This window comes from Barbus barbus, assembly GCF_936440315.1.
Source record: "Barbus barbus genome assembly, chromosome: 1".
Taxonomy (NCBI): Eukaryota; Metazoa; Chordata; class Actinopteri; order Cypriniformes; family Cyprinidae; genus Barbus; species Barbus barbus.
In genome coordinates this window covers 8,567,546-8,591,449 of record NC_136729.1, presented here as the reverse complement: position 1 = coordinate 8,591,449, position 23,904 = coordinate 8,567,546, and the positions used below count along the sequence as shown (strand labels likewise).

Below are 23,904 nucleotides of genomic sequence, written 5' to 3'. Positions count from 1 at the left end.
ACACTAACGTGACTAACGTCTAGGCTGTTCTTTTCTACTGAACCAAAGAGGACGAGGGGGGAACTGTATAGTACCATACACTGTACCTCTGCAGTCGGCATGAGTGAGAAGGACAGGCAATAGAGTTAAAATCAAACAATAAGAAATGCTTAAAAACACCTAAAGAAAATCTGCATCTGATCACTCACTGGTATGTTCTGATTGGTCAGTAAGCTTGTTTCAAACTCTGATTGGCTCTCGTGACTCACCGGACACTACTGTTTCTGCGGTGATGTGTGGCAGGCGTGGGCTGCGGTGAACTAGACGCATCGAGGAAAACCGTTTCTGGATTCAGGTCCACTTCTGTAGGACTAACCATTATCTTAGCAGCAGACAGTAAAGCTGTCTTCCCTTTATTATAGTTTTCCAACACCTGCAGGACAGAAAGGAAAAGAGAAAACAAGACAGATGATAAAAACTACATAAGAGAATAAAATGTACATGAATATATGAATGAATGGAAAGAAATAAGAAGGTCTCACAGCCTACTTGAAATCATGAAAAATGTTATTTCTGTATCATATATCAAGATGAAATGAATGCACCTGAATACATTTTTATGAGGGCAAATGTCATTTCATATTTCTTTACCACATATTCATTTGTTGCAATGCCAAATGCAGATTACTGAAGTATACTTTTCTTTGAATAAAAAAAATAATGTGCAACCATACTAGGAAGATTTAATGCTTTGGAATTTCAATTCAAATACGCTTTATCTTGCAAGCACTTTTTAGCCAAACAGGGTTTTCACTTCATTCATTTGTGTTCACACCGAGTGAAACTGAGCTGTCAATCATGAGACAAATGTCATATTTTACCCCAAATCTAGTCATTTTACATTAGAATATTTGATAGGTTCAAACACAGAAACACAGTGACAAAATGAGCTGTTTTATGTTCATTATGAAAGACAATCAACAAAAAACAAAGTTGAATGGAACAACAAAGGTAAAAGTCCAGTTACACAGCCACAAGATGATAATACATTTTTATTTATTAATGCATGTAAACACACGAGTATGCCTAGAGTTAGAGATAATAATCAAAGATATCAGTTAATGGATGCAATGAAATGAAATGGAAGAACTTGTGTAAAACAATGATGTACATGTACCATGCAAAAAATAAAATAAAATAATAATACAAGCTACATACTACAAACAACAATAAAATAATTGCACAAAACCATTTACTTAAAATAAGAGCAACTGTATGAATTTCAGTCAATTTGAGCCTGTACAGGCAGTTAGAGACAGAAAAGAAAGAGAAAGAAAAAAATATTTGTTGGATTAAGCATAATTTTTTTCTAAAAATGATAAAAGTAAACAAAAACATCTTGAATGAACAGTAAACTGCATGTTAGGTCAACAGATTAGTGAGTAAACATGATTTTTAGTCCATTTAGCACATTTTCTGCAGAATTTCACAGATTTTTCTACAATATTAGTGTCAACATTCCTCTATATAACACAAAAGGAGATATTTATCCTGGTCATACATGTTGGGCGAGTAAATGATGACACAGTGTTCACGGTTCTTTTAAATGTACCCTCTGAGGCAGAACTACCACCACCAACACACAGGGTAAACGAACACTGATGCCCACCGCAAGAACCACCACAGGCCTAAATCCACCTCCAAGAGTAAAACACCAAGCGTAAAAGACCAGGTCACAAACTCAAGGCATACGGAGAGGGAGAGAAGCTGCAATGAAAATCCTGCTGCAAACTGCTAAAGCATAAACCAGACACCAAAACAGGAAGTTAAGAAGAACTGATAGAGGGACCAGGAACCTGCAGAAAGGAAGAGAATGACACCACAGATGCCCAAAGCTCGAGATGATGGATGTTTCTGGCAGCGAGGAACAGAGATTATTAGCTGCAAAGGAAGAAAGCACATGCATTTGGTTGGACTGTACATTGTGTAACACACCAACGTTCAAAAGTTTGTGGTCGGTAAGATTTTTTTAATGTATCTGAAATAATAGTTGCATTTATTTAATCAAAAATACAGTAAAAATCTGTGTAAATTGTGTTATTACAATTTAATGCTTTCTATTTGAATATATTTTACATTTTTATTTAATCTTTCTTCAGTATCATTCTAACGTTCATTTACGTCTCAAGAAAAATGTCTTATTATTTTCAAAGTTGAAAAGTGCTTAATATTTATGTGGGAACTGATGCATTTTTTCAGAATTCTTTGATGAATATTAAGTTCAAAAGAACAGCTCTATTAGAAATAGAATTTGTGTAACTTTATAAATGTCTTTAGTGTCACTTCTGATCAATTTAATGCATCCTTGTTGAATAAAATTATTAATATCTTTAAAACATTTATTTTACTGACCCCAGACTTTTGATCAATAGTGGATATCACAGGCTTGAGATATAACAAGTGGCACTAAAATTGGTCTCTTCAGATTGGGCAGTCGAGGAACTCAATCTAGCCTGAGAAGTTAAAGGTGTGTTATCAAAGACTGAGGGTTTTGTAGAACTGTTCTCCATTGAGAGTTCAGCTAATGTGTCTTTAGACATTAGTCCAGTTGAGGGGATCTCTGAAAAGTCTGGATTTATGCTGGTTTTTAACAGGAACTCTGGGGGAGAAGAGAAATCTGATGTGGTTTGGGAAGTTGTCTTCTGGGACTGTGGGTGGGAGGAATTTGTCATTTTGGAAGATGAAGAGCCATTAAAGGGGATGGTTGAGTCTTGGACAGACGAGGGCATTTCTAATGTTGGCAAGTCCAACTTCGTAGAGGTCATTGTAACATTCGACTGGGCAATGTTTTGGGGAGCACATGCAACCATTAGGGATTCAGACAGAGATGGACATGTTGATGGTTGTTGAAGGGCACAGAAATTGTCTCCTGGCTTTATATCTAACTCAATAGAAGATGTATCTACAGTAACTGACATTACAGGGGTGAGAGTTTCTATGATAGTGTTCAGAGAGTTTGACTTGGAAGCTGCTTGAAGACTGGCAGTATTATCAAGCGATAAACCGTTCCTGTGAGTGTCTGGACCTCGTGGTTGGACAGAAACCATTTCACTGGGAGTTCGAGAAGCAGAACATGCATCTGGAACTATAAAACATACATCTGAACAGAGAGGCGTTAGAGAGGGATCTGGAAGTGCGTTAGGGACAGAAACACACGTTTGGATGCTAGTTCTCTGGCTTCCAACTTGTGTAGCAATCAGTTCTGAAATTAAATATGGGTTTTCCAGCACCTGTGAAGACAAACCAACACATTACCATACAACAGACATGTGAACAAAGGACACATGCTTTCAGAAGAAAACAAAACAAGACAGTATGACAGCCCAGTTTAAGAGCAACTAGATTTATCATTCCACTATATATGTAGCAGGACAAGTTGCGCACCCAAAGTTTAATACTTAGGATTGGGGCTCTGAACAAACCCCTAACCTTATATATAATATGAGCAACAGTAATAGCAATAAAAATAAGCAGCAGCCATGCCAGAAATGCTTTTATGCTCGTGGAATTCCGATGACGGCAGTTTCAGGGGACAAAAACAAAGACAGACCTTTATGTCCAGCAAAAACAGACAAAGGACACACTGTGGCTAAGATGCTGACACAGATCTGCAACACATATACCTGGAGTCCATTGCAGCCCAAAAGCCTTATAAGAAATTGATTCATTGACCCCAAACCCCAAAGCCATTCCAATAACAAAAGTAGATCTGGGAACACCAGAATCCATTGGAACTTACCTTACGTTACATGTTATTTTACAGGGCTGGGCAATTTAGACTGACAGTTTTATTCGGTAAAGATGCATTAAATTGATCAAAAGTGACGGAATGATTTCCGAAGGATCAAAAATTTAGTAATGACTGCTGAAAATCACATTATGTAATTTAATATTTTACTAAATAGTATCAACACTACTTACAGTATAAATACTATATTTGACTATTTTTGTGCATCCATTTGTTTTTAGATATCTATCAAAATATTTAAATTCAGCACAAATCTAGTTTAAAATATTCAGCAATGTTTTCCACTTGTGTGTTTTTTATGAAAACCTTTTTAACCACACAGAAACTTGTTTTTTGAGTGATGATGCAAATGAATCATCGTTTAGATTTTTGAATCAATTGACTGAAATGGACAGTCTGAACTGATTTAAAGAAATTAATCCAACTTGCCAACTTAAATTTTGTTATTAAAGTTTAATCAGAGGCATAATTAAAATATCCTTGTCTTAACACTCTCATAATCATATAAAAATCAAGAGCGAAGCCAGGATCGCAAAACTAGTCTAATTAAACTTAAGGAAATTTCACTAAAAGTGTAACAAAATCATCACAATGTATTTATAATGCAAAATTATTGCATTTATTTTATTAATATATTCTCCAGTCCTTTTGGTAAGTTTACTATTTTACTTTAATATTATTATTGCATTTATATATATGCTGGATTCGGTGTTACTCAGATTGGAATTTCAGTAACTACCCAATCACTGACTTTGCATTTGGCAAGTGTTAGACAGAAAAGCATGCACACAAATGCACACACACACACACACACACACACAGAGACACACACACCTTGTTGAGGCCATCCATCACCACATGGGGCAGGTGTTCATTCAGCATGGCTGGAGAAATGATGACCTCATCAAAGGCCTTGTTATCCCCCCACAGAGCGGAGTAAGTGGGATCTTCCTGACCACAACTACAGAGAGAGAGATGGTTAGAGGAATCTTAGACTTACAGGAAAACTTTTTAAACTCCTACATAACTTTGACTCATAAAAATGCAGGATGTGGCACATTCACAGTTCATTACTGGAAATAAAAAGGTCCAACTCTTCCTAGCAGCACAGAATGAAATTTAAAAAATCTTCCAAACATATGGAAGTCCACAGAGGCCATGCATTATTTGTCTGTTTTGCATGATTGAAATCATGATTTGAAATAATTATATATTTCTTGTAAGAGTAATTTTTGAGAAAACAAAACGCTAACAAATATTAAACAACTATCATATTACCAACAGTTGCATTTCAATTGGCCTATACACTTTTGTTGACACCCAACTGCCATGAAAGATATTAGAATTGTATGACAAATAAAAAAATGAACTGCTCTGCGTTAGATGGGGTTTAATTTAAAATTGCTCTGTGAAGAACAAAACCTTTTTTGCAAACACTGCAAGAGAAACAGGTTTTACTCATTTACTAGTAGATGATATTTATTTACTACTACTTACACAAAGTTTAAAGTGAGCAAGATTTTCTTTTAAATAAATAAATACTTGTATTCAGCAAGGATGCATCAAACTGATTGATAATGACACTTGTGCACAGTTATATATATATATATATATATATATACATATAAAAAAAAAAAAAACACCATTGAATCCTTTTTTTCCATCAAAGAACCACAAAAAGGCATCACTGATTACAAAAAATATTAAAAATATTAGGCATCACATTCAGTTTCAATACTGATAGTAAAAAATGTGCCAGACATTTCAGTGTAATACCAGGCACTGGAATGTACCCCGTATCTGAAGAGCAGACTCCCGTTTCCTTGTTCCATTAATCCATTCAGTTTACTTCCTCTCTACTCACCACATCTCAGGCGGGTGGTTGTGCACCACATGAATGACCCGTCCCGGTGGATAGAGCGGTGTGGAGGCTGACAGGGCGATACTCAGGTCACTGGGGTGAAGCCACAGGCGAGAGTTAGAGGGGGTCACGCCCTGAGAAACAGGGGCTTCATCATCCAGGGGCAGCTCTGATTTAGGGATGCACTTTGTACCCCCAGCAATGACCCGCCACTGATGGAAACAGACAGAGAGAAACATACAGGCTCTGTTCCAAAACCTAGTGAGCTGCCTACGCAGGCAGCATTTCAAGCATCATTTCCTGCTAAGAGCAGCTAACCACCAAAGTAGGCAGCGTGATTATGCACGTTAATAAGCAGAAATGCATCACACAGAGGCCAAATTTCTCACAAACTTCCCTGAAACTAAACAGAGGCTGGCAGAAAATATAAGTGAGATATGAGACACTGTTCATGATGCAAGCAGGATTAATGGCAATGGAGGTGTGTACGCTTTCATTTCTGCATCATCTCTGCTGCACGTCAGCACATTGTTGGGTTTGATAGAAACAGAATTTTTTTTTTTGAGTCATTTATATAATAAGCTAAACTGAGTAGGTGACTACTTTTCCGGACAGCTGGTCTACTATAAGTTATGTAAGCCAGTCCCTCTGGGATTTCACGGGACTTTTTTCAGATTTTTGCGACCTAAAATGACTGATTTTGCTGCGGTTTTTCCTCAAAATTTGCAGTGATATTTCTTATTGTTTTGCAGTGAAAATATCCCATTGACAACATTCTTCTAACATTGTTATAACTTTTCTGACTTCGAGAACCATCGTAGGGCTCCAGACTAACATTTGAGGACACCAGTGCCATTAAGTTCTACAGAAAGTGGCATCAGCACATGACAGTAAAGCACTCACCCTAATCGCACATGTACATCTCGGAGATGTCTATTTTGATGTCTGCATTTACATATGCAAGACATATTTTTTAGGGTGTTTGCTCATCTGAAATATGTCTCTAAGACGTTTCCTGTCAGATGTCAAATAGACATTTATTAGAATGTATGTAAAATTGCTTCTGAGACATTTATCAGATTACAAGGCAGATGTTTCCCAGATCTTTCCCAGACGTTACAGATTTACTTGTGCTGTCTGGGTAGTTGAGATGCAGATATATATATAGGGAGTGGAAATGCTAATAAGCCTATAAGTCTCTGCAGCCATTTAGTGGTAATTTAATGTCCTTTTTATTTTTAAATAAATGTTTGCTTTCCTACATTATGAAACTTTTAGTTTTATAAATGGAGGCAACCTATGAAGGATGAACAAATAATGTCATCAACTTTCAAATTTGGTAATACTTAAAGCTTTGAAGTGCTGGGAAAAGTTGTGTGAAGCATTTAAAAACACTCGAAAACATTAGACCATTTCTGCCACAAGTTGTTCCTGTAGTTATGTTAAATCCATGGTGAATGGTGGAGATTTGTGTTTATTGAACAATGTTTTTCCTGGTTTCCACATCAGTGGTGTTTGTTCAGATATGCGTAGCTTTAACAGAATTCTGCGCCGAATTTGAATGCTTCTCGCAAGATTTGACAGAGATGTTATTGATTCTGCGGCGAATTCGAGTACCTTCTTCACTGTATCTCCCAGCGCTGTGTAAAACAGTGGTGCCTGATCGAGAGCAGCCCGTGGCTCCGGACCGAGCAGATAATAGGTCTGCACCGCATAGCCCAAAGGAGTAGCGCGGATTCGTTCCGCTTTCGGTTCGTTTGTCCAATGTAGCTCTTGTAAATCAGGAATGATGAGAATGCAAGGCTGTTCATTCCATTTTTCAAACTGAGAAACAAGCTTTCTGACTGAATGTGCATTGTGATGGCGTTACGGGACACGTCTAAGCCCAAAATCAGCGGAGAATCTGCGGCAATTCTGAAAATTTGCGAGCTCTTGCGAAAATTCAGCGATCGGAGAATTGCAAAATCCTGGAGGGACTGGTAAGCACTAACATAGAGTACATTTCTGTTCAAAGTTTGAGGTCAGTAAGATTTTTTTTTTTTGAGAAAGAAATTAAAGGAATAGTTCACCCCAAAATTTTCTGAATATTACCTCAGGCTATCCAAGATGTAGATGAGTTTGTTTCTTCACGAGAAAAGATTTGGAGAAATGGATCCCCAGTGGATCTTTTGCAGTGAATGGGTGCCGTCAGAATGAGAGTCCAAACAGCTGACAAAAACATCACAATAATCCACAACAAGTAACTCACATGACTCCAGTCCATCAATTAATGTCTTGTGAAGTAAAAAGCTGCATATTTTAATTCATCATTGACTTAAAATGAGTCCATAATCCATAATACTTCCTCCAGTAAAAATGTGTCCTCTCACATCAAAATCCACCCACATAATTGTTTAGAAGTGTTTTGGCTTGTTTTCACCTGTAAACGGTGCTTGATCTGTGCATATTTCTCTCCTGACAACTCTTCTCTGGAGAAAGCAATATTATGGATAGAGGACTTGTATTTTAGTGGAAGAAAGTTTGAAATGTATAGATGAATTTGTTTTTTACAAACATGCAGCTTTTCTCTTCACAAGATGTAAATTCATGGATATAATAATAAACTTGTGGATTATTGTGATGTTTTTATCAGCTGTTTGGACTCTCATTCTGACGGCACCCATTCACTGCAGAGGATCCATTGGCGAGCAAGTCATGTAATGATACATTTCTCCAAATCTATTCTGATGAAGAAACAAACCCTGGCCTGAGGGTGAGTACATTTTCAGAAAATGTTCACTTTTGGGTGAACTACTTAAAAATCTTAAAAAAAAATCTTACTGACCCTAAACCTTTGAATGGTAGTTTACTTTTAAACCGCACCCAAATGTGAGGCCCAAACCCACAACCCTCAGAAAAGAGATTAATGTTCCACTGAATGAACCAGAAAAGAGATGTAAAACAGATCTGAGGTTATAATTAGTAACATGACAATTTATCATTTACTTTATTCGCCCAGAGGAAAAGGATATTGGCGAAGCAAAATGTGAGAGATATAATGAGGGCAGTTAATTACTGGCACAATACAATGATAATAAATGCTACTGCACCATCACCCACATGCATGGACTCTCTAGAATGCTTGATTCTGTACATATTTGCACATATTTAGTTCAGTGTACAGTCAACAGTCATCAGTTCCTGTTGCGCTGATGGTAAAATGTTTGTCATAGTGCTCATTTGACGCAATAGAACCAAGTTCGAATCCGCCTTTTGGTGAAATTTTTTTCTTCCTTTTCAAATTTCAAATCACATCAGAAAAGCAATTATTTTCAAAAAACATTTAAGGAAATAATACAAAAATTTAAAATAAAGTAACGTGTAGGGTTAGGGTAGGTGTAGGGAGGGCTTTATTGTCCCAATAGGGTGGCATCCATTTAATAATTTGAATAAAAACTATAATTTACACTAAATACGTTATTATTGCGTACTGCTTTATAATGTACAATACTGAGGTGCAGATAGATGCCACTATTTGCAATAAGTAGTATAAATAGCAGAAAATCCTGCTATTTTAACATAGTGCAAACAGAATCTATAGTTGTTTGCACTTAGTTTAAATAGCCTCTATAACTATTTACACTAAGTGCAAATAGCCGCTGCCATAAAATAAACCACTCCTTGACAGGGTTGTGATATTCCTTATTTTGCAATCAAAACAGAGTGACTGTGGTTCATTTCTTTTATATTGTGTTCAAATTTTTTGAAAGGAAAACATTTATCAAGCTCTTATTTTTTTCTTTCCAAGAATTATTCGGTTTTATTTCATTACATTTTTATCTCATTGACTGGAATGGAATTAATATAGTTATGTATACTGTACAGTAAATTAACAGTTCATTTAATTGCAGTGGCACATCGAGACTATGTTCTCTCTGGGAATAAGCAAGTGAAAGCAGCTCACCTTTGGTTTATCACTCTTCTGTAGGACTTCAAGTAGGTGGCGACGGAAGCCCTCAAGCTGAGAGAGGCCAATCCTAAATGTATACAACAGGAGAAGATTAACATCCGTCTGCTTAGACTTATAAATATATGCAAGCACAGCTGAACACTCATTTACCTGGGGACCAGATCTTTTCCCAACACGACTGAGGTGACGAACTCTTTCGAGTACTCCATTGCATCCTCACTATGAATTAAACAGACACAGAAGCTTGTGTTCAAACATGTTCTTTGATGTCAACATAAAAACAGTGTTCACAATCTGTTCTACTGCCATGATGTGACAGATTTCAGAGTAATATTCAACAGTTGATATAATGCTGACTCTGTATTTAATAAAAAATGTGCAAAGACTTTTTCCAAGTGTGGCAGGTAAGAGTTTTCTCATTAAATCAAAAACTCAGAACAGGTTTTGAGTGACTCTCAACTCAAATAATATCCTTCCAAAGGATTAATGCATCTGGTGGATTTGTGCATCCGTGCATGTTTTTGGGCTAATATTTTCCACAACCAATTGCATTACAGAGAAGGAGCTTGTGACAAATCTCTTGAATTTAGAAAAGCATTAAAGAATGCAACTCTGAAGCTGCCATAATAGCTGTGAACTACCGCTACCAATGAAACATTTGGTAAGAGTTTTTAAATGTTTCTGAAAGTCTTCTTTTTAAAAAATAAAAATACAGTAAAAAATGTAATATTGCGAAATATTACTGCAATTTAAAATAACCATTTTCTATTTTAATGTAATGTATTCCTGTGATACAAAGCTACATTTTCAGCTTCATTACTCCAGCCTTCAGTGTTACAGTCCTTCTTTTTTGTCTGGAGCTCTAAATCAAATTCACACTTGCAATTGTCACTAATACCATACACCTCTGGTTCTCACAAGTCATATGACTGACCACAATGCTGCAAAAAATATGATCTGAGATATGGCAGATGAGAGAAGTAAAAAACAGAAAAATGCTTTGTTCCTCATATAAATGTATTTATAACTATGGCTTACATAAATCATAACTAAGGCTTTAGAGGACTAGTTTTATAATGCTTTTTGGAGCTTATAAATCACCATTCACTTTCCTTGAGTGGAAACAGAAATTCTAATTTCATGATTCATAGCAAAAAGAAAAGAATACAGTTTTGGAATGACATCAGGTTGTAACAGTAATTACAAAATGTTCATTGTTGCATGAACTAATCCTTTAACATATCAGTTTAATCTCTTATCTAATGCTATCATGCTCCAGTGACGGCTAAACATTGTCTCTCTCTCTCTCAGACGAGGATCAGTTTTCAGGTTTCTCTAGAAATGTAGTGTAAAACGGATGCCAGAGCAACAATAGAGAGGTCACACTGACCTGAGCAGGCCGCCGGGAGGGGAGTAGGAATAGCAGTGCAGTGAAGGATACTGCGGCCGGAGGAGGAAGGACAGGATGGCGGCTGTACCCGCACCCAGAGAGTGACCCACAATCACCAGCCCATAGTGCATCGTCCCTTTACCCTGAGACACACACGCAAACACCATGATCTGGACCTTTTAGTGTCACATGATATCATGCACAATGCAAATGTTGCAAGCAACATGCAAATTTTGTTTGAAGATACTGGGCTGAATTTACTACAAAACATTTTGTCTCGGTATACCATGCTAAAAATTTTGACCTTTTTTAAGACCTGCACAAATGAAATGAATACTGTATATTCATACAGAACAAACCCATACAATCTCAAATGTATTATTTTACTTCAACAGGCAAACGTTCAACTTCAAAACAGGGTAAATTCAAGTTTACTGCGTGTTTTATTCAAGAAATACATATTTTGTAGTTGGTTTATGTACTTATATAGCAATACATACAAATTTGAGGTTGACTGATATTAGATTTTGCTCATACATAAATTACAGAGTTTAAAGCGAGGCGATAAATAGATTATTTTGGCAAAACAATATTGAGAGATTTTCTTGTGGTCCAGAGAGAAGCCCCAAGATTTTATGTTGAACTAACAAAACACCAATAATATTCTAAATAAAAGATTTTATGCATAATGTGGGACTTTTAATTATAACAAGCCCAAAATACACTCTTATTTTGACATGTATATGCATTTTTACTCAAAGCTGCTCATTCAAAAAGATGAGGGAGATAAAATGTGACCCTGGACCACAAAACCAGTCAAAAGGGTCACTTTTTTGAAATTGAGATTCATACATCATCTGAAAGCTCAATAAATAAGATTTCCATTGATGTATGGTTTGTTAGGATAGGACAATATTTGGCTATTATACAACTATTTGAAAATCTGGAATCTGAGGGTGCAAAAAAATCTAAATATTGAGAAAATCACCTTTAAAGTTGTCCAAATGAAGTTCTTAGCAATGCATATTACTAATTGACAAAATATCTTCATGGAATATGATCTTTAATGTCCTAATGATTTTTGGCATAAAATAAAAATCGAAATAATTTTGACTCATACAATGTATTTTTGGCTATTGCTACAAATATACCCCAGCGACTTAAGACTGGTTTTGTGCTCCAGGGTCACAAATATAAACTAAATACAACCATCTACAACATATTACTACATAAAAAAACCTTAACATAAGCATTTGGTATTCACTGATTGCAAATTATTTAAACTACTGAAGGCCTGTGGAAAGCGCAACAGTGCAGCATTTTTACTTTGAATGAGCAGTGCTAACATTTATTTAATGATATCAAAGCCTTTTGAAGTTTAATAATCACACTTGGTCATATGGTGATTCCTTGAATGGTGTGTTGCACGGATGTAGAGAAAAACTGCAAGAGTTTGTGAAAATGATGCTTCATGTGAGCAAAAGTTTTAGAAAATTAGAACACTTTTGCAGTCTGTGGAAAAATAATATAATTACGCTCTGTGATGTCAACAATATGTGTGTTTTGAAGCATGACAGATGATTACACTTACCAAATCTCTCCCAAAGGCTTGAGAGAGAATCATTTCTTGCTCTAGTTTCTTCTTTATGTATTCAGCTGAATAAACCATTCCCTAAATAAAGGATTCATGAGAATGAGTTTGCAAAGTTTTTGTGTTCAATATGTTTTCTGTTTGCCAGTTGTTTGTGTTTATATGCATTTTTGTGTAACACCTTGTGTCCGAGCCACGTGCCGTGCTGCTCCTCTACAGGCAAACGCTCAGAATCGCCTGTAAGATCTGTTAAAGCATCCTGAGAACGACAGAGAGAGAGATAAAAAGGGTAGAAATTTATCAAATGACAAACAAGAGACTCTTGTAAGGGATAAAGTACAGTAGGCCAACCATTATCGCAAAAAACTACTGGGTTTATTTAGCAATATTGACCGTCACACGGTACATTAGCCCACCTATTACATGGCTACTTATCAAATAAATAAATAAATAAAAGGACATGGAATATTGATTTGAGTCTAAGTTATTTTATTATGTGAAATGGAAGATGCCACAGAGTGATACGAGAAACATGAAACTAGCACAGCTTTGTAGGAAATCGATAACCTGGTACTAGTCGGATGTATAGTTTAGTGTCACTATATGATTGATTCTGGACAACTGAATTATTATTTTTGTCCTTAAAATGTGAGTTAAAGCACTTTCTTATGCCACTGCTTAAGCATTCTGCTTAGAAACAGCTACTATTTTAATTCTTTGAACATACAACGAAACCTGACCTCATGTGCTTATGTGTAAAATGAGAAAGAAAAGTACACGTGTTATTGACCCACCTTAGGGGACAACGTCCCTCTGATGCTGATCACGACTTTTTTCTTCACATGATCCACTGCTACAAAGAAGGGCGTCTCATAAACCTGCAAATTCCATCAAAAATACAGATACACAATAACTTGTCTTGATCACGCGCCTCACATTTATCACATTAGCTACAGCTTCCCAAATTGAACTATTTTAGTCAGGCGATGACTCATTGATGTGAACAGACATTTATCACACAAGACATTACGCCTCAGGATTTTCAGTCAGGGGCGCTGAAGAATTAATTTAAGATGCCGTACCGCGTCATGGCAGGATGTGTAGACAATCTGGACTTCTTTAAGGTCTCGGTCCAGAAATTGTCGTCGGATGGCAAGAACGTTACAGCCACAGCAGTTGTCCTCCTCAACGGTGATGGACTGAGAGAGACGAGAACCTGAAACTGAAGTGTTACAGCTGACGAGAGAGAAGAAACAAAGAAAAGACACAAAAGAGAAAAAAATTGTAAAGTAATTTGATTCCATTCATATGTCCTATGACAAAATTTCATTTAATATCCATGAGAAAAAAATATAAAACTAAATAAATAAAAAATGTGATTTATGCATTACATTATACACACACACACACTCACATGACAAAAAGTCAATTATTCTTCAAAAAAAATAAAATATTATATATATATATATATATATATATAATATATATACACACACACACACACACACACACATACATATACACGTACATACATACATATATTTAAATTGCTAAAATATAGGTGAAATAATATTCCATCGGCATTCAGTGTAACAGATATATTTATGTAACATACTTATTCTGACTTGTACTTATTAAAATATATAAAAGAATAATTTATCATACTACATTTTATTAAATTCTAACGTCTTGCTGACAAATGGTCTAAACATACAGTTGGGCAAAAAAGTATTTAGTCAGCCACCAATTGTGCAAGTTCTCCCACTTAAAAAGATGAGAGAGGCCTGTAATTTTCATCATAGGTACACTTCAACTATGAGAGACAGAATGGGGGGAAAGAATCCAGGAAATCACATTGTAGGATTTTTTATGAATTAATTGGTAAATTCCTCGGTAAAATAAGTATTTGGTCACCTACAAACAAGCAAGATTTCTGGCTCTCACAGACCTGTAACTTCTTCTTTAAGAGGCTTCTCTGTCCTCCACTCGTTACCTGTATTAATGGCACCTGTTTGAACTCGTTATCAGTAAAAAAGACATCTGTCCACAACCTCAAACAGTCACACTCCAAACTCCACTATGGCCAAGACCAAAGAGCTGTCGAAGGACACCAGAAACAAAATTGTAGACCTGCACCAGGCTGGGAAGACTGAATCTGCAATAGGCAAGCAGCTCGGTGTGAAGAAATCAACTGTGAGCAATTACTAGAAAATGGAAGACATACAAGACCACTGATAATCTCCCTCGATCTGGGGCTCCACGCAAGATCTCACCCCGTGGGGTCAAAATGATCACAAGAACGGTGAGCAAAAATCCCAGAACCACACGGGGGGACCTAGTGAATGACCTGCAGAGAGCTGGGACCAAAGTAACAAAGGATACCATCAGTAACGCACTACGCCGCCAGGGACTCAAATCCTGCAGTGCCAGACGTGTCCCCCTGCTTACGCCAGTACATGTCCGGGCCCGTCTGAAGTTTGCTAGAGAGCATTTGGATGATACAGAAGAGGATTGGGAGAATGTCATATGGTCAGATGAAACCAAAATAGAACTTTTTGGTAAAAACTCAACTCGTTGTGTTTGGAGGAGAAAGAATGCTGAGTTGCATCCAAAGAACACCATACCTACTGTGAAGCATGGGGGTGGAAACATCATGCTTTGGGGCTGTTTTTCTGCAAAGGGACCAGGACGACTGATCCGTGTAAAGGAAAGAATGAATGGGGCCATGTATCGTGAGATTTTGAGTGAAAACCTCCTTCCATTAGCAAGGGCATTGAAGATGAAACGTGGCTGGGTCTTTCAGCATGACAATGATCCCAAACACACCGCCCGGGCAACGAAGGAGTGGCTTCGTAAGAAGCATTTCAAGGTCCTGGAGTGGCCTAGCCAGACTCCAGATCTCAACCCCATAGAAAATCTTTGGAGGGAGTTGAAAGTCCGTGTTGCCCAGCGACAGCCCCAAAACACCACTGCTCTAGAGGAGATCTGCATGGAGGAATGGGCCAAAATACCAGCAACAGTGTGTGAAAACCTTGTGAAGACTTACAGAAAACGTTTGACCTCTGTCATTGCCAACAAAGGGTATATAACAAAATATTGAGATGAACTTTTTTTATTGACCAAATACTTATTTTCCACCATAATTTGCAAATAAATTCTTTAAAAATCCTACAATGTGATTTCCTGGATTCTTTCCCCCCATTCTGTCTCTCATAGTTGAAGTGTACCTATGATGAAAATTACAGGCCTCTCTCATATTTTTAAGTGGGAGAACTTGCACAATTGGTGGCTGACTAAATACTTTTTTGCTCAACTGTAGTGGTTTGAAATATATATATATATATATATATATATATATATATATACACACAGTGCCCTCCAAAAGTATTGGAAGAGTAAAGACAAAATTGCTCTGTTGGCTGTGGAGTCAAGACATTTACAAATATGATTAAAAGATGAATATGAGACAAAACTACAAAATGTCACATTTTATTATTGGGTGATTCAACACACAGATGTTTTACCAGCTAAGAAGTTCAGCTCTTTTAGAGTTTCATCCCTCATCTGATGTGAGCATAAGTATTGGAACAGTTGCCTCACAGGTCTTTCTAAGTGATCAGCTGTGTCCTGCATTAATTCTTCAGATATTAAAAGCAGGGAATGTGTCGTATCAGTTATATCCATTACTTCTGTATTCTGAATCTTGCATTCAATGATGACACACACAAACCAGGATGAAGACGAGGGAGCTGACTGAGAGAAAAGCAAACAATTTGGATGCTAAAAGAAAAGAAGTCAGTTAGAGCTCTAGCAAAAACAAAGGGCATGGAGAAATCAAGAGTTTGGAAACCACCAGCGACACCAGCAACCAACAACAACCTGATCGGCTGAGAAAACAACAGTAGTTGATGACAGACAAATCATAAAAGCTGTGAAAATGAATCCTAAAAGATGTGTCTGTAAAATCACCAACAACTTCCAGAAAGCTGGGGTGATGCTCTGACAATCTACTGTCCTCAGGAGACTTTGACACAGAATTACAGATGCTGCACAGCAAGATGCAAACCTCTGACCAGCACCAAAAATAGAAAGGCAAGATTACAGTTTGCAAAAAAGCACAAAGGTGAGCCAGAAGAGTTTTGGAACTGTGTTTATGGACCGATGAGACAAAGATGAACCTTTATCTAAGTGATGGGAAAGCAAAAATGTGGGGAAAAAAAGGGAACTGCAATGATCCCAAGCATACAGCCTCATCTGTAAAGCATGGTGGAGGTGGTGTCATGGCATGGGCATGTATGGCTGCCTCTAGAACAGGCCCTCTCAACTTTACTGATGACTTAATGTATGATGACAGTAGCAGAATGAATTTGGAAGGGTACAAAACCATCTTGCCTACCAATATTCAAGAAAATGCAACCAGATTCATTGGGAAGTGCTTCATATTGCATCAGGACAATGACCCAAAACACCCTGCCAGTTCAGTCAAGGAATTTATAAGGGCAAAGAAATGGAAAGTCTTAGATTGCCCAAGTCAATCTCCAGATTTAAATCTGATTGAACATGAATTTCACCAGCTGGAGAGGAGAGTAAAGTCTATCAGCGGAAGTTAAAATCAGATCGTAAGTGTATTTACTTGTCTCAGTGTTTAGCGCAGTTGCCGTTGCTAGGAAATGCTTATTTTGTTTACTGTGTTGAGAGGTGCTGAAATCGCGTTTGGTCTCGTACTGTATTGCGTATCTTGTCAGTGTGTGCACTTGCTTGGCCATTTTTAGTGATTAATAGGAAAGTGGGTTCAGCTGAATTCTAGCAGTGATTTGTTAGATAGGCATAAAAAAGGTTATTATACCGCGGCAGCCCTCGTGTGAAGCCCTCTTAGTGTGAAGACCAAAGAGTGTAAAGACCATCGACTCTACCGTGTGACTCCACCGGGCTAGGACACCGGCAAAGGATATAAGTATCGCTTTTTTTTTTTTTTTCCTTTATATGTTTACTATTGAAATGTTGTTGTATGCATTTGTCAATTTTATTTAATTTCTGTATTTTCTTAAATGGGTGTGTATAGAGTATTTACAGAGTGTTAACTTAGTTTTAGTTACTTTTTCTTATTTGTAAGTCGCTTTGGATAAAAGCATCTGCTAAATGACTAAAAGTAAGTAAAGTAAGTAAAGTAAAAGGCAGAAATTCCCCAAAACAAGCAACAATTGGGATTGGCTGCATTAAAGGCTGGTAAAAGCATTTCAAAGGATGAGACCAAGAGTCTGGTGATGTCTATGGGTCACAGACTCACTGCTGTGATTGTGCGCAAGAGATCTGCAACTAAATAATAGCTTTTAATCTTTTATATCTGCCTTATGTTCAACTGTCCCAATACTTATGCTCACATCAATGAGTGGGATGAACTCTAAAAGTGTTTTCTTTTTATTTGGTAAAACATCTATGTGTTGAAACGGCTAATAATAAAATGTGACATTCTGTAGTTTTGTCTCATATTCATCCTTTAATCATATTTGTAAATGTCTTGACTCCACAGCCAACAGAGCAATTTTGTCTTTACTGTTCCAATACTTATGGAGGGCACTGTATACACACACACACACACACAATTTTTGCATGTTCTAATTGACAATAAATTACAGATGTATTTTATAATTTTACTAATGACATGTCTTGTATTATTAATTCAAAAATTAAATTAATAATTTAAAAAAATTAAATAAATTGCCGCACACCCCTGGTAGTTAGGACTGGCCTTAAACTTCAGTTTAATCTGTTTTAAGTTTAGTAAAGAGGTAAGTCTACCAAAAACATGATGGCAGGTAACTATACCATTATAGAAGCCTCTATTATTCACTCTTATCTCACTTCCTACCAGCTGTGCAGAACGATCTAATGTTTTTCACGTACGAGCAAGTGCTGACGAGTCTGCAGAGTCCACACGCTGGTTGTCTTAAAAGATATACAGGCCAGCCATACGCTGCCATGGCAAACAGCATGTAGTAACACACCTCCTTATACATGGCCATCTCAGACTGTAAACAGAAGGAGAGCATCATAAATAATAATCATACATTGACACAAGCAGGCACACACATATATTGTATTCTTTAAATACCGAGTTCTTGAGGTCCAAGTATTTAGTGTTGCGAGTTACAGGTATCCCGGACAGAAAGGCTAAAACGTCATTGTTTGCCTGCAAGAGAGAGAGAAAAAACTTTTTTATTATTATTAGGACAGTGAAGAATATTCATCCAATCAATAGCAATGTTACTGATAAGATAAAGCACACCTGATCCAAGATGGATGCTCTCTTGGCCCGTTGTCTCTGTCGGAGGAGCACTAACCCAGCAATGATGTCACTCGGCACGATATCCAGATCCCGGAAAAACTCGGCAAACAAGCTGGCCACCTCAGAGTAAGCATCCTGAGAGAGAATATCTTCTGCTGAGAATGCTGCGTGTGTGTGTGAGATGCTCTCACAGTAACTGACATCTGTGTGTATTTGAGTTGGTGCTGGGGTCTTACAGATTGTGTATCTTTTGCTCGAGTGCAGCACATGAAGAACTTGAGTCTCCTGCTCCAGCTGCTGGCTTGACCTTCTTCTAGCCTGTGTCTGAAAGAGATAAAACCCAACTGAGCAAATATCATGAGCAGATTTAGGAATTATAGGTCAATATATGGGTACTGCAAGGATTGAAACACATATCTAGAGACAGGAGTGGAAAAATGGGGTATGCAACACATAAAATGCATAACTGTATATAAATACACAATACCAGTTAATGTTTAGTAGTAGTAGTAGTATATTTTTATTTAATGCCGTGTCTGCATCTTAGGCTATTTTAATGGCAAAAACAATAAATAAATTCAAGCATAACAAATACAATAAAAACCAGCAAACAAACAAACACAAGTTATATAACACAAGATTTTTTACATTAACATATGATAAAAATTCTAAAACTTTTTCTGGCAAAATTATACTAAATAACTCTTTAAGTGAGTTCACTTCATAAAAGAGTTTTCTACATACATTAAAAGCGGGACAGTTCAATAAAATATGTTTCCAGTTAATGTTTAAAAATGGGATGAGCACAATATTGCTAAAATGAAACAAATGCTTATTTTACATAATATTTACTAAATTATTAATAAAATTGTTTTTGCATACAATTCAGTATTATTGTAATATTTATTATATTATTATATTATTTATTTTATTAAAGTATTTATGGATATTTTACATTTGTTTTTATTTTTATATTTTCACTTTAATTTTAATATTAAATTAATTAATGTGCTTTTGTCATCTTTATTGGAATTTGTTTTTTATATTTATATTTAGCTTTCATTAATTTTTTTATTTATTTTAGTACTTCAACTTAAATAAAAATGCGAAAATGTTGCCTAATTGAAATAATAAAAAAAAAAAATCATTTTAAAATTAGTTTAAGTAATTGTATGAGCTTTTGTCATTTTTATTAATTTTTGTTTTTATATAGCTTTAATTTATTTTTAATATTTTTATTTTAGGTACTTTAGTACTTCAACTTTAACTTATTTATCTAATACCTATACTTCATTTTATATCAGCTTTATTTCAATTAACATTTGTTTTGTTTGTTTAAGTTTTAGTTCACAATAACAACACTGCATAAAATGTGCACTCTTAGAAATCTATGGAGTGGATTTAAATAGGGTAAAATAAAAACTACTCTTATTGGCTGCATAAAGCATAATAGAAATAACAAAATAATTAATTAATAAACAAAATACTTAAAGGGTGGTGGAACTGTACAACTTCGCAAAAGACAGGCATTTAAGTCTTCATTGATTGATGGGTATCCTGATATAAGCTAGAATGAATACTGTTAAGCGCTGTACCTGAGGGTGTATGTTGTGAGGTTACGCTGACGGCGGCGAGTTGCTTTCAGCTTCACAAAGGTCCGTCCGGTGGGGTCAAAGGTACACATCATGGTGAAACACACACTGAAGATGACCAACCAGTTACACACCACAAGTCCTGTTGAAAATAAATACATGAATGAATAAATAAAATAAAATAACTCATTTAAATGTACCGTATACATCTTCATTTGGCGCTTATAGATTCAGTTCAGCAGGAAGCTCTTTACTGTAAAACAAACCAGCTGTCTCTTTGTCAGTCCGTGTCCTGTATAGACAGATGATTGGCATGGAAGTGAAGTGTGCTATTATGGGATGGGGGAGGACAATGAGCGACACTGATTCATGGTCGGCAGAGACATGGGAAAAGCTACACTAGGCATATTGTTAGAAAGCGTGCGTTGAGATTCCAGGACATAAATAGCTAAAAATGACTTTCAAATTTACAGGAATCTGTTGAGATTCACAAGGGGAGGTTTCATGAGATTTTAACACATGCCTGGACTGCCTCATCCTGGAAGGACATCACATGCCACACTTTCTGAAGACTATTTTTAACTTGATGCAGATAGAGGTGACGCATGTTAGGGCTCACAATTTCACAAAAATATTAACAACAGCAGCCTGAACTGAGTATAAATAATAAACGAGCAGCAAATCAGCATATCAGAACGATTTCTGAAGGATCATGTTACACTGAAGACTGGAGTAATGATGCTGATGATTTGCATCACATGAATAAATTACATTTTAAAATATATTTAAATAGAAAAAAAGTATTTTAAATTACAATAAAATTTCACAATAGTACTATTTTTACTGTATTTCTTACCTAAATTAATGCAGCACATGCTGTAAGGTAATATGTAATTTAAAGGGAAACAGTTTAATTTAGCTCAAAAGGAATCATTTATGATTTTATAGGGAATTTGAAAAGACTCACTGTTTCACGGCTGATCACTGAGTCGGCAGCGATTCACTGAACGAGCCGTATAACATTAGATTAGATTCAACTTTATTGTCATTATGCAGAGTACAAGTACAGAGCTAATGAAATGCAGTTAGCATCTAACCAGAAGTGCAAGAATATAGTGTTTTATATACATATAAGTGCAGAGTAAGTGAAGATATGATTTACAGAATGTACAGTGGAATTGCTATATACAGTATTGAGCAGAGTATATACAGAATATAAATAGGAATGCAATGTAGGGATTGTATGTACATTATGAACAGAGCAATGTGGGATTATATATACACATTATGAACAGCAGAGACGTGAGAACAGTGGTAATAAATAAATACAGCTGGATGAGTGTGTGCAAGTATTGATAGAACACTGACTTCAACTCAGTGTTCATAACATAAGTGTTCATAACATCAACTCTGCACTAGATATTAAAATCCAAAATATAGTGAAAACACTATTAAATAGCACAGTAACAAGATCGGCAGTTTAAGACATTAACTTGTAAGCACAAAACACAAGATACTTCTCTTTTCAATATAAATAAGGCTTTATTTGATAAATCTAAGACATGTAAACTAATCTAACACATGAACACACGCATTCACACGTTGCAGAAAGAGAGAAAGTAAGGAAAGGATGAGTTTAAGAGAATGAAAATGTGAAATCCCAAGTTTACAGCAATATGTGTTATTGCATAGACCTGAACAACCATCAATCACTTAATAAACCCTCGCATTGAGTTTCTCAATGAGGCTTAAATTTGTATTAAATACACCAGCTCAGCAAAAATCTGGAAGTTACTTGCTGGCGTTGCCTTTGTGTTAAGGGATTCCTTTTTGTCGTTGCAGAAAGTGGGTTTCCCGAGGTTGCTGATCGGCTGACAGTTCAGTGGTCGTTTGTAGTGATGTCTTGGGAAGCCAATCTTGGGCGTTGCCTGAAGATGGTTTCAGAGTCAGTTGCTAGTTGAAGTTTGAAGCGGGTGCAGTCGAACTGGACTTTGCAGCAAACTTGACTTTTGAACACGAAACTCAACGAAAGAAAAGAAACTAAAGTAAAAGAATAAAATGATGTAATGAGACTAGGTAGTTTTTCTTCTCATCGTGGTAGCAGCTGGCGTGCAGGCTGAAGCACGCTGGAATGGCGCTCAAAGAACGCAGAAAGTAATGACAAAAAGCATGGCTAAAAGTTAGAAGAGCAGAGAGGGGAAAGGAAGAAGGTGTCCTGAGTTTTTAAACTCTGCTTTTTGACACCTCCCAATGGTTGTCTTGACCAATTAGATCCTATCCTGGCTCAGGGTGTTGCTTTGTTTCTCCACCCAATCAATAAATTAACATGTCGTGGTCAGTCACATTGCAGAGATGCTCACAAGTCTCTGAGCTAGAGTCCAAGTCAAGTCTCAAGTCTTTGAGCTAGAGTCCAAGTCAAGTCTCAAGTCTCTGAGCTAGAGTCCAAGTCAAGTCTCAAGTCTCTTCATTATATTAAGTCTCTGGTTATAATAAGTGTTGTATCACGTACAGCGACCCATCCAACACTGCATAGCTATATATAAGGAATTGAAAGCATGTAATATGTTATTATGACTCCTTTATCTATTAGCATACAGTATCAGCTTTGATTTTTATATATAATCAGTGTAAACAGGCTATTGCAACATGACAAAAACACCAAGAATGCTTTACTTTTAAGTTAATATTATCTGTATTTTAACTTGTAGCATGAACACAAAGTACAGTACAGACTAAAAATTAAGAAAGACTTAATATGGTCAAACATCACATTGTAGCTAAATGCAAAACACTATTGCAACAAACCAAACGATGTGAAATATATGAAGAGTTCAGATGCAAAAGCCATCTGAAATTTTCTTTAGAATGATCATTTTTATCAAGCTTGTATATTTAAGTTCAATAATTTCACTTAAATGACAATGAAAATGCAACTAATCATAGTTTATAAACTACTGTAAGTCAACACATCCCAAACTCTCAAACCAGTGTAATGTTACATGATCAACAATAATCCTGTAACCTGTTTGCAGACAACGTTAATTAACGTGATGGAAGCCAGCGGCACGTAAATGATTACGTTAATCGACCACCACAAGTTTGGCAATTAACCCTTGTATGGTGTTCGGATCTGTAGGACCCGTTTTCATTTTTTATCAAGAGAAAAATTATACGATTAATTATTTTTTCAAACTCAGACTCATTGGCCTTGGCTCATTTTCTGTGAAGAATATATATCTGAACAAATTTTCAATGACCACACTGGTCACACACTCTCTCACACGCAAGCGCAAGCACACGCACACGCATACACGCGCACGCACACACACACACACACACACACACACACACACACACACTCACTTGGATATGTGGTTTACGTGACTCTCCATAGGCGTAATGGTTTTACTAATGTACCAACTGTATAATCTATCCTTAAATCCAAAGC

The 23,904-nt window shown here is 36.4% G+C and overlaps 1 protein-coding gene across 3 annotated transcripts in view; it reads right to left on the bottom strand.

The window, feature by feature from the left end:
- LOC306858792 (diacylglycerol lipase-alpha-like) overlaps positions 1-23,904 on the bottom strand; it is a 117,414-nt gene that overhangs the window by 3,452 nt on the left and 90,058 nt on the right. Inside the window, exons 5-19 of one of the 3 annotated variants that reach the window (XM_079399516.1) lie at positions 20,460-20,598; positions 19,101-19,188; positions 18,865-18,999; positions 18,691-18,768; positions 18,483-18,607; positions 13,661-13,814; positions 13,373-13,456; positions 12,760-12,837; positions 12,579-12,659; positions 10,988-11,130; positions 9,748-9,816; positions 9,592-9,664; positions 5,652-5,860; positions 4,622-4,748; positions 249-412 (exon numbers count right to left, since the gene is read on the bottom strand). In XM_079399516.1, the coding sequence (XP_079255642.1) occupies positions 249-412; positions 4,622-4,748; positions 5,652-5,860; positions 9,592-9,664; positions 9,748-9,816; positions 10,988-11,130; positions 12,579-12,659; positions 12,760-12,837; positions 13,373-13,456; positions 13,661-13,814; positions 18,483-18,607; positions 18,691-18,768; positions 18,865-18,999; positions 19,101-19,188; positions 20,460-20,598 (1,747 nt within the window). Of the gene's footprint in view, positions 1-248; positions 413-918; positions 3,270-4,621; positions 4,749-5,651; positions 5,861-9,591; positions 9,665-9,747; positions 9,817-10,987; positions 11,158-12,578; positions 12,660-12,759; positions 12,838-13,372; positions 13,457-13,660; positions 13,815-18,482; positions 18,608-18,690; positions 18,769-18,864; positions 19,000-19,100; positions 19,189-20,459; positions 20,599-23,904 lie in introns of those variants that run through there. The other 2 variants (XM_079399517.1, XM_079399518.1) reach the window with 2 other exon arrangements.